At 34.9% G+C, this 12,755-nt stretch overlaps 1 protein-coding gene across 1 annotated transcript in view; it reads right to left on the bottom strand.

The window, feature by feature from the left end:
• LOC107717167 (receptor-type tyrosine-protein phosphatase S-like) overlaps nucleotides 1-12,755 on the bottom strand; it is a 256,786-nt gene that overhangs the window by 100,269 nt on the left and 143,762 nt on the right. The window contains exon 6 of the mRNA XM_016523840.1: nucleotides 7,895-8,083. Coding sequence (XP_016379326.1) covers nucleotides 7,895-8,083 — 189 coding nt within the window. The remainder of the gene's footprint in view (nucleotides 1-7,894; nucleotides 8,084-12,755) is intronic.

The raw sequence follows: 12,755 nt of genomic DNA, 5'->3' as shown, positions 1-12,755 counted from the left end.
AATAATAAGTATTATGGTTTATATAAAAAAGTTCATATTATTATATAATAAAATAACACTATTAAATATATATATATTTTTTAGTTTGATTTATTTTATTATTAGAATTTTTTTTTTGTTGCTAGGCTGCACAGCAAAGAACAAGCCTATTTATATATTAATAAATATGTTTTTTTCCCCTTCATGAACTATATATAAAAATCTATAAATTAATAATATTCATTGTAAAAATAATATACAATTATATAAATAGTATAATATAAAAATACACAATGAAATGAATCACTTTATAATAATAACTAAATATAACATTTTATATTTTATATTATGTAAACTTTAATTAAAAGTAATTAATTTATATAGGACATTTTTAAACAATGTTATATATGACATTTTTACATTTTATTTAACAAGAAAAAAACATTGAGATATCCAGTAATGGTTAGCTTGACGTACTAGACGACTGAATGCAGTGAATATAGTAGAGCACTCTTCGTAAGTAAGCGTGTCTCTCGCGGAGCTCTTTGTCCAGCAGCAGCATGAAGGTCGTCTCTGAGCGTGAAGGATATTTTGCCTGCTTCATCTGAACTCCTCAAGCGCACGTTTACAGCAGGCCTGCCTCGACCGACAGAGCTTCTATTTACTTTAGTTTGTAATAATGACCCTCCTAACAGCAATACATCACATATAATAATAACAACAATCATACAAATCTAGAATGATTTTTTCACGAATCCTATAATAAAATTACATTTTAATTTGATACATTCCTTTATTAGTATTTTTAAGTTTATTTCGCAATTTCTAGAATAATAATAATAATACTGGATTACATAAATACTAACTAATTTATAATATCTTAAAATTATATATACAATTATACATATGATGTACTAAAAACGGATTGATATAAACATGATTAAAATAATAAATCAATTATTGATTAATATAGTACATTATTAATATAATTTAAATATGTTTAGAATAATTCTGCGCCTTGATGAACAAAACCCAATAAAATTTGCAGTAAATAAAAGAGATGAATATAGATTCATACTAATGATCTATATATCATATAATAACAATAATAATTTTTTCATAAATACTGTAATAAAATAATTAGTTTTAAATAAAACGATACGTTTTTTAATATGATTTTAGTTGCATTTTTCATTTCTTAACGTCATTTGCAATTTTTATAATAATATTAATGCTGAATAAATTCATTCATTAATACTTAAAATAATTAAAATCAATAATTAACTCATATAGCATACAACTAATTCATATAATTGCTATTATAATTCATATTTATTGTTTTATTTGTATTTTATTATTTGAATTGAATTTTGCTAGGCTTTCCAGTAAATAAAAATTATTTACATGGAATTAAAATAATTATTGGAATAACTGTGCCTTGATGAACAAAATACAATAAAAGTGTAAACAAAAGAGTTTATGTATTTTTATATTAATGACTATATTATATTATCTACAAATCAACAATATATAATAATAATAATAATAATAATACTTTTTTCATAATTCGTTTGAAATAAAATTTGATACGGTTTTAATATTGTTTTAGTTGTATTTTTTTAATTGCTTAATTTCGTTTGCAATTTTGATAATAATATTAATAAACTGCGTAAATAAAAATTATTAAAATCAATTCATTCATATAGCATATAATTGCTATCAATATAATTGCTATATCAATATTTACGAATATTTCTTTGTTTTATTTTTATTTTATTGCTTGAATTTCATTTGGCTAAGCTGTACAGTAAAGACATTTTTTTTTAAATGGAATTAAAACAATGCTTGGACTAACACTGTGCCTTGAGCGAGTGTCATTAAGAGCATTGCTCTAGTGTTTATACTGACGTCCTCCTAACAGCAAACACTAGAGGAAAGAGCGAAGCTGCCGCAGTCGACGGGGTTTCCACAAGCAGGCAAAATATTCCTGCTTTAGAGGAGTTTATGTGTATTTTAGGAGTTGAGGAGGGATCGGGGAGCGTTAGTATCAGGGCAGCAGAACTAGCTGGTTTAAAGTCACGGTTAGCTTCGGAAAGAACTGGTTAGGTGAGGTTAAAAGTTAAAGGTTAGAGGTTCGCAAACACACAAACGTCACAAATCGAGTGGAGACTGCTGAAAGAAGCTCCCAGACTGTCGCGGTTTATTAGGAGGCCGCGTGCGTGTCTTCATCCATCTGCGCGCCACACGCCTCGTCGAGATGCCACTGTCTATATGTGCATTAAAACGCTTTCGAGTAATAATAAAAACACAAGCAGAGATTGAAACGCCAGTCTCATCTCTCATAATATCATTACAATTATGTGTAAACAAATATTAAAATGATCGCTCCGTCTACCGCGGGCGTGAACGACAACCGAAGCAGTCAAAAATCTAAGTCGGCAAATTTTTATTAAATAAAATAATATCAATAATATACTTGTATAAGTGTCTTAGTAATTATTATAATAAATTAATTATTCAAATTTATGTCTGTATTTAGAATATATAATTAATGATTCATATAATAATAATAATAATAACATAAAAATATAAAATAATAATAGAAATTAATAATAGCACTAAAATATTCATAAGCAATACACAATTATTTTAATATATAAATTTATAAAAAATATTTTTAAATTATAAAAAATATTTTAATTAAAAACAATTTACAAATACATGCTTAGATATATAGTTACTTAACTGAAATATTTTTATTGTCCCATAAATAAAAATGAAATTAACATAAATGTATTCATCATTATTATAGGAAGGAAATATTCACATTTATATCTATACTTACAGTATATAACTACTGATTAATATTAACAATGTATGATTAAATAAACCATATATATTAATACCAATTAATATTAAACAATTTAATAATAATACTTGCTTATGATAAATTAAATGATAATTTATTATAACATTGAAATCAAATATTTAATATTTATAAAATCCAATTAGAAATTCAATTGAACAAATAATTGTTAATTTTAAAGTGAATTTTATTAACTAGATATCTGAATATAATATAAAACATACACATTTATTAAATGTATGTATATCAATTTTTTAAATAATTGTTTATATATACTGTAATATTATTATATATTATTGTTTCATTTGAAGCTTTTTTTTTTCTTTTTTTACCTACAGCAGGACCGGATCCATGCATCAGGACAGAGACGTTTGGCTTGTTCAAAAGAATGCCAGATCTTGTTTTCTTCTCAAGAAACATGGCTCCGGGCCCCTGGTTTTGGATCAGTTTCTCTTTGGAACGCAGGAGGTTCAGCTACAGGCCTTTTTCTCATCAGAGTAAATCCCTCCCGTCAACGCTTTTACCTCCTTGATGCACAAAAACACACTTCAACTAGTCTAAGCTGCACGTCCAAAACCCTATTAAAAGCAGCTAACAGACCCCAAGCTCATAAAGGCTACAGGATAGTGCTAATAATAAACATATGAGATCAGAAAAATAGTTCAATAAATCTATGTTATATACAAATAATATAAAACAAATGTAAAACTAATAGAAATTATACTTAATACATATAAAATAAATATATATATATCAAATATTTAAAAATATTGTTAATATATATTTTAATACATATTAAATTTAAATATGTAAAAGCATCTATAGCGTTTTACGCTGATATTAATTAGCAAAATAATATTACATTATAAATAATAATAATTCAATCATTATTATAAATAATATTAATTAGCAGAAATATTTAGACAAATATATCTAACACACATATACTTTAATTTACTTAAAAGAATATATTTTAATAGTGCTAAAATATAATTACACACACAATATAATAATAATAATATTGTAATTATTATCATTCACATTATTGCCTTAAATGCGTAATTAAATATATGTTACATTTAAACATGTAAAAGCCTCTACAATGTGTTTACTGTAACAATAATAAGCAAAATAATATGGGATTATAAATAAATAATTATTTCACAATTATTAAAATAATATTAATTAGCAAAAATATTCCCTCTAACACACTCATATACTTTACTTAAAATTATATTTTAATAATATGATTAAAATCTATTAATAACAAAATAATAACAACTATTCTTTTAAATATATTCAATAATAATAATAATAATAATTATTATTATTATTGTTGTTGTTGTTCAAATATTTATGTAATAAAATCTGTTTATGTAAAAATTATACAACTATTATTTTAAATATATTCCATAAATATTTGAACAATAATAATAATAATTATTATCATTATGTATTTAATATATTTAAAAGAATAGTTATATAATTTTTTACATAAACAGATTATAGCCTTATAATTAAAGGAGTAGTTCACTTCCAGACCAAAAATTGAGCTCGTCTTGTGTAGCTGTGCAATGCGCATGTGTACTCTGTGCAGTCCCGTTCGAAACAGTTCGGGTATGTCGAAAAACTCCCATCTCATTTTCTCCTCCAACTCCAAAATCGTCCTACATCGCTGCAGAAGTACCGAATGCCCTTTACAAAAAACAGTAAAACAGTGATGTAGGGCGATTTTGAAGTTGGAGGAGAAAATGAGATGGGAGTTTTTTTCGACATACCCTAACTGTTTTGAACGGGACTGCACAGAGTACGCATGCGCATCGCAGAGCTAGACAAGACGAGCATTTGTGGTTAAAAGTGTATAAATTGTAATTTTGTTTTTAGAAAATAACCGATCGTTTCGCTAGATAAGACCCTTCTTCCTCGGCTGGGTTTGTTTAGAGCCGTTTGAAGCTGCATTTAAACTGCATTTTGGAAGTTCAAACTCGGGGGCACCATAGAAGTCTACTATATGGAGAGAAATCCTCAAATGTTTTCCTCAAAAAACATAATTTCTTTACGACTGAAGAAAGAAAGACATTAACATCTTGGATGACAAGGGGGTGAGTACATTATCTGTCAATTTTTGGTCTGGAAGTGAACCCTTTTCACAATCTAATGGATTCCTGATGAACAAAAGCGACCGCTGCCCTACATTACAGAAGTAAACTGTCTTCTGAAGGCGTTTCATGTTGACTTCACCTGTCGAGCACATGCAGTAAGGAGGATGTGTGTTTGCTCTGAGTATCTCAGGATGGGCCGTGAGGCTCCAAGGCCCCAGCGGCTCCTGCTCAGATGACCGATACTTGATTGTGACGGAGCCGAGCGAGGGTGAGTCCGGTTGGTCAGCGGCGCAACCACCTGGCTGGAGCTTCTGAAACCCTAATCTGTTCTTCTTCTGTTTTATAAGCATCTAAATATATGTGGATTCTCCGGAGAGCTCGAGAGCTGCATGTGAACGGAGAGCACTAGTAAATCCACACACACACACACACACACACACACTTTCTGCAGTGTGTCATCCTCTAAAGCTCGAGAGAAACAGGGAATCATTTCATGTTAGTGGGCGAGGAGAAAAGAAAGAAATACGGAGGGTACAGACAGACGTTCAAGGGAAAGGAGAGGGGAGGACATGCATTTTAAAACCAAGTTAAAATGCCATCTGCTTCAGGGACACGAGGAAGCTTGCGCGCTCGCTGAGACACTTACCAATCGCTTCTGGAAATGATAACGCACAGAAAAAGAAGCAGAAAGGAAGAACAAAACAGCACATTTTAGGGTCGGGTTCACAGCAGTCGCGCACCCTGAAATCAAGAGAGTTTAGTGCGGAAGACCCCTTTGCAGGACGACACGTTACACACAGACTTTAAGCCGTTTTATGAGCACGTTTAATGATATTAGAGACTAGATCGTGAGGGAATCTCACAAAACCGGTCGAGAACATTTCTAGGTTTCTACATTTGCCAACATCTAATTGAAATAAAAACACAATTCGAATAAGGAGGGAGTTAAGTCTCCAAATTTTATATTCATATAATTTATATATTATATATATAAATATATTTAATATATACACATAACATATCTTTCTTAAATACTTACATGCATGTGTATTTATATATTCATAATAAATATACACAGCACACACACATATATTATGTAAACAAATAATTTTTCTTGGATGCGATTAATCACGATGAATCATTTGACAGCACTAAAATTAATATATATTAAATGTAAAATAATAATAATAATAATAATAATAATAATAATTCAAATGTTTTTAATACATTTAAAAAGAACACTTATTTTATAATAATTTTACAATGGTTAATTACATAATTATACAGTGATCAATTTAATTAATTTAAGTTAAGTTTAAGTTTAAATAATTACAAATAAAATATTTACTTGAAAGAAGCAGAAATTAAAGATCAGTGCAAGTACAATAAATATAAACTTCCATCATAAATAAATACTTAATAATATTACATTTATAAAGAAGTAATAAGTAATATAATTTAAGACCTATCTCTTATTTTAATTTGCTTCTCTGTAGTGAAATACCTGAACATGTTCTTGACAAGCTTTGTGAGTTTTAGAGTTTGAAAATTGGTTTTATCACATTGATTAAAACTAATATGTTATGTATAGTTAGAATCAGGGTTATGCTTTATATATAGTGTGTGAAAACAGTCAAACTAATTGCCCTTGGTAAAACAATTAATGCATTAAGAAATTCATTAACATCTTGAGAGATTTAGAAAACGTTGGCATATTTAATTACCAATTAGACGCGCCAAACAAATACTACTAAAAGCATTTAGATAACTAACTAACACACAAATTGAATTAAGACCATGATTACAGCTCATTTGTACACGCTGTATGCTGTGTATACTGAATTTAGTTTGTATAATTAGTAGTACGTTAATTATCGAGGGCTAGTCAATGTTGTGCATGTGAATGCTAGAAACCTGCTTTAGTTGAAACAGAGACGTCACAAACAAGACAACGGAGAGCGAGGCACAGCAACAACATGTATGACCCACTCACACGGTGACAAAAACACAGACAGAGGGAGGACAGGTCGCTAAACTTTTAGCGCTGCTTCATCAAACTGTAGGCTAGCATGAGCATTTTCAGAAATACACATTCCCGAAGTCCCTTAAATTTGTCTGATTAATCTGGACGTCTGTCAGCAGGGCAGAGAAATTAGCTTGCTAAATGAGCTGTAAACGCTAACCTTGCGGCTAGTGACATCGCTAATGGAAGCTAAAAGGACTGACTGTTTGGGTAAGGCCCAACACGCTGCACAGTAATCTGGCTTCTTGTCCTCAACTAGAGAAGTCAAAGGAATTTGTGCTCCTGTACCACTGCCAACGACGTCACAGAGGCCTGTGATACCCCCTCGGCGAGTCTGGGTCGTCCATTAACACAGCACAAAACAAAGCACTCAAGTCTAGCATAAGCGAGAGCAGATGTAGCCGCTCACCGCCAAACCACTTTGCTTGAATCTGAAACTTTATTTTGAAAATGCCATGATGGATCGTGAAAAGGGAAACTCTGGGTAAGCGAGTTCAGGTCAAGGGTTGCCAGCCGAGTATCTGCTGCCCATACTGATTTACGTCAACAGCTCCGAAACAAATGCAACCCGATAGATTTTTCTTTTCTCTGTTGCTGACGAATCACTGACCCACAACGGTGGCCTTGGGGCGACTGGAGCGCTAGACTTAATGAGATATATAATTAGACTGTTTTACTGGGTCTTTCAATAAAGTTTCATTAGCCTAAACCAGACATTAATCATACGCTTGCCACAAAATCTGGACTAAGCTCCTCTAACACAGTTCATTAAAAGTCATTATCTTTCCATTTCAGCTTCCCTAGCAACTTATAGCGCTAACTCTGTGGGTGGTTGTTTTGGAAGAGAGCAGGGTACCTACAATCACTGATACAGAAGCAGAAGAACATTAGCAGTAGGGCTTAAAGTGCATCCCTTCATCTTACCCGATCTGAGCTGTTTTATTCGTCCGTTACTTGTGCTGGGGTCGATGGGAAGGAAGTCTTTGAACCAGGTGATTTCCGGGTCGGGGTTACCGCTCGCGGCGCAAAGCATGGTAGCCGTGCGCGTGCGCTCCACCACCTTCAGCTGTGGGCCCATGTCGATGTTGGGGAAGCCAGCAGGAAGTAGGTCCTCTGTAGGAGACAACATAGCAAAGTTTAGAGACAAGCAGTGGACCATTAGGTACCAGTTATGTACTCAAAAGTTCCTACTAAGCAAGTTTCTGGAAGAACCAACTTGGCCTAGAATAAGCTAGTAGGCCCTCTGTAGGGGAGAACTTAACTTAAGCGTAGTTCTAGGAACTCAGTTCTAAGAACTAGCCAGCAGGGTCATTCCTAGAGAGCCAATTTCTTCCTTGGGCCATTTTCCTGGTTGCATTCGCACCAGCAGTAGGAACTCTGAAGTGGCTGACAGCGACGTCTTTATTCACGGCTTTTACAAACGTCAAAAACTCGTGAATGGAGGACGCCATGTTTGGAGCTGTTTTTGTTGTGTGCCGTGGGTTTCATGACAATGGAGATGTTATGTAAATGCACAGTTTACACAATTGAAAGAGCACGAAAATCTGACGAAATCTCCTATGACAATTTGCAATGTTATCATAGAGGCTGAGAAAAGAACACAACGCTGCAGACATGCTGCTATTATCGCTGTTTTCATGTTCGTGTAGTAAATATTTTTACACAGCTTTTTAAAAATGCTGGGTAGCCGGTGTTTTGTATGCGTTTGGCCAATCAGCATACACTTACGTCACTGGTAGTTCCTATAGAATTGTTTTAGACCCTACTCTGAAGTAGGAGCTAATTTAGTTCCCCTAAACGAAGTTCCTAGAACTAAATACGTTCCTAGTTCCTGTGGTACGAACAGGCCAAAAATAACTATGGAAAGGTTCCTCTGGTGCGAAAGCAACTTTAGAGAAGTTTAAAGACAAGCAGTGAACATTCAGATGATGATAACCTACTTGAAAGTTTCTACTAAGCTAAGTTTCCGGAATAACCAACTTGGCCCAGAATGAAATAGGCCCCCTGTTGGGGTGAACATATAGAACAGGCGTTTCCAAACTCAGTCCTGGAGGGTCAGTGTCCTGCAGAGTTTAGCTCCAACTTGCCTCAACACACCTGCTTGGAAGTTTCTAGAATGCCCAGGTAAGACCTTGATTAACCGGTTCGGGTGTGTTTAATTAGGGCTGGCGCTAAACTCTGCAGGACTATGTTTGGAGACCCCTGATATAAAGACAAGCAGTGGATATTTAGATGGCAATAACCTACTCGAAAGTTACTATGAAGCAAGTTTCTGGAAGAACTAACTTGGCCTGGCATAAACAAGTAGGCACTCTGTTGGGGTGAACATATAAAAGTTTAAAGGCGAGCAGTGGATATTCGGATGCTAATAACCTACTCAAAAGTTGCTAAGAAGCAAGTTTCTGGACGAACCAACTTGGCCTGGAATGAACAAGTAGCCAAGTCGAGTTTGGCTAGGACCTGTTTCCCTTCAGGGACCCTCAAGGGGACTTGCTGAGGGATAATCAAACATTATCATAGCAAAGCGCACACTGAGCTGTTGCTCACACCGTCATACATATAATTCGAGTCCTACAGATCCGAGTCTACATCACTAGCGACAGAGCCGTTTAATCGGGGCAAGCACTGGTGACATTTCACCCCCGGTTCCTCCATAGTTGTTTACGGTCAATTCGAAGAGACAGCTGACACACAAACACACAATAGATTTTGACAATTCAGCCCTCTTGCTCTTCAACAGAATCCAGTGTGGCTGATGCCTGCTGTTGTAGGCCAACACAAGCCTTCACACTCTTCAATGGATCTGTTGTAAAGACAAGGATGGATAAGGCAGAGGGAAAACCTCTCACTTCTTTGACCTGATGTGACTCACATGCTGGCAGAGAAAAGCAGACACTGTAGACTGTGCCAATGGGCACAGGTCAGGCTCTAAGTGTGAAGGTCATATCCTTCGAACCCTCTGAGAGACACAAAGGTGTGCCAAGGCTCATGACATTACAAGAAACGCAAGTAGTGCATCTAGTACCGGAAACTGTTGTTTTTACACAGGCCTTGACACCAAAAGAAAGGATTTGAGCCAATGTTTTGTGCAGTGACCTTTTATTTCCATGTTCAATTATACAGTGTTGGCTGGGGAAGCATTATGGCTGCCTATCGATTATTAACCAGCAGAGATGGGATGTTTAAAAGTTCCAGCTTGGGGGAAAGGATAGCACACATGTACTTGTCCTTCCAAAATCAGCGTTTTGGAGAGCAACATTCTGTGTTTACTGTAACTGTGATCCATGGCCGGATTATCCACGCCATGACACCAGAATAGGATTTCTGCAAAGCACACAAATTAAGCCTTTAACACAAGATGAGTAGTATGATTTGAGATTAATTAAAGGCGGCAAGTGCTGGGGAGTTTGGACTGGTGGTGGGCGAGTGAGAGCAGCGAACAGTGTCACTGATAGAGATGTCAGAGCAATGCAAATTCTATTATAGTGTCGGTGAAAGAGGTCGAGACAGGAGCTGAAAATAAAACCAGTGTAACGGTGCTAGCACTGCTTATATATGGCGGTAACAACTGCGGGCATACGAATGCAAATGAAAAGAGTGTCTATATTGTCACCGGGATGCAACAACTGACCTGGAATCATCCACTAGGAGAGGCTCACCGCAAGCACTCCAAAGTAAAGATGTCCTCTTCGGGTAATAGTAATGGAGAAGGGCTAGAAATAGAATTTGCCTTGCAGATGTACTCTTCCAACACACAAATTGGTTCAGGGTCAGTTGCTCTGGTAAAATACGAAGGAAATCAGGCATATCCGCGCCAAGAGCCCTTAGCCCTGTCCTGCCTGGCTTGTATTCATGGTGAAAAAGCCCTGGAGTTATAATTCCTGCATTCCCCACCAATGTGATCACATAATTAGATGGCTATTCTCTCCACAACAGCTTTTTGATATTGTCACAACCAGTCAATTTACAATTAGGCTTGAGGTCTGTGGTTATATATACCTCTCTAGCACTAGCCTTTCATGCTGTACCCCAAACAACAATTGAAAGGCTTTCAAATAGGCTCTGAAGGCCGCCCCTGGCCTGACTAAGAGGCTGTTAAGCCGCAATGATAATGATGCTGTTATGATGATCAGCGTAGCGGACTGAGTGTGCCGGCCACTTTAGCCAACATCTGCGCTTGCACAGATTCAACAGGGCACTGAAGTCGTCCCCAAACCCTGCAAACCTTCAATCCGTTAGCTTTGACATGGGCTTTTACGCCCGCTGTTATTATCTGTAATTGTGTTTAATTGTAGCTTGTGATTTAATGGCATTACGCAAGTGACAGGTGCAAAGCCTCTTAACCTGAGTGGTCAGTTGGATTTGCAGACGTGCATCCATGGTAATAAGCAAATGAGTTTAGATTGATTTATGGTGATCTCTGAAGCTCATTATCTGTGCAGATTAAAAGTAAAATGACTATCACGGCCTGTACACCAAAATAAATACGCAATATATATACAGCTGCTGGTTTTTCTCTTAGAATACAACCGTTGTGACAAATAAAAGACCAATTACTATGTACTAAGGCTGGGTTTGTATGATGCCTAGCATTCGCCACTGGGTGTCCATAAGCAAACGAGTTCTAGCTGATTTATGATGATCTCTGAAGCTCATTACCCGTGCAGGTGTAATATTTCATATCACAGATTAAAAGTAAAATGGCTATTGCTGCTTGTACATCAAAATAAATAGGTAATATACACACAACTGCTGCCTTCTGCCGGGACCGTGGCATTCTTGTTAACAGCTTTATCAACCAGAGACACATTTCATAATTACACAAAGCATTCTTTGATAAGCGTGCCTTTTTAAAAACGGCTCTCCAGCAAACACTTTCCTGCTGATAAAAGTCTCAGGGGCGGCATCAAATTCCGCAGACGTATCCTCCCATGTATTGGCTATTTTATTATTTTCACTTACAGAAATGATTTAATTTGATCAGTTCCTTAATCAGGTTAACTGATTAGCTCTTGCCACAGCCAGAGATGACTTTAGAAGTAGTGGTCGACCGATATGGGTTTTTTGATGCCGATGCCGATATCTTGGAAAGCAGGGTGGCCGATATAAAGCCGATATAATTGTATTTATTTTAATTTATATTTAAGAAATTTGAAATCATTTGAAAATGGATTAAAAATAATTGTGTAAAATAAACATACTTATACTTTAGAAGACAAAGCATTTTTCACAAATAAATAAATATTTAATCAAAATCTAATTAAAAAGGAAGTAAACACGGTAAACAACAGGGCACTCAGTATTCTGGGAAGTTTGTGTGAATCATTTTTTTTTTTTTTTCAAATAAAGCCAAGGTAACACTCATTTTACATACAGCACGCAATGAAAATGACATGAATATGACAGTGGGCAACTGCATAAAGCGCAGCCTAATTTGAAATCACTAGTTTAAAGTTTGTCGATCACGCGTCTCCAGTGAAGCTGAACTCTCCTCCTGTCAGCATTCAATTTGCACGGATCGACCATCACCCAGAGAACAACACGCGATCATGCAGGATACAAATGCACACTTCACAAGGTCTCAACTAGATTTGACTAAGGCTGCAAGGTTTGTGAAATGAAATGTTCATTAGTCATTCAAAGATTTATTTAAATGATATAATGCGTGTTTGCTGAATGCTGACGGCAAATGAGAAAGTATTATAATGTTTGTCTTTCTATTACTAATAATATTAAAGCAATCGTTATATACTTTTTTGTATACATTTTAATTCATTTGTTTAAC

The sequence above is a fragment of the Sinocyclocheilus rhinocerous genome, unplaced genomic scaffold, assembly GCF_001515625.1.
Source record: "Sinocyclocheilus rhinocerous isolate Xijiao unplaced genomic scaffold, SAMN03320098_v1.1 scaffold1351, whole genome shotgun sequence".
In the NCBI taxonomy this organism is placed as follows: Eukaryota; Metazoa; Chordata; class Actinopteri; order Cypriniformes; family Cyprinidae; genus Sinocyclocheilus; species Sinocyclocheilus rhinocerous.
Note: the sequence above shows the minus strand (reverse complement) of the source record. Positions and strands in the feature narration are given on the sequence as shown.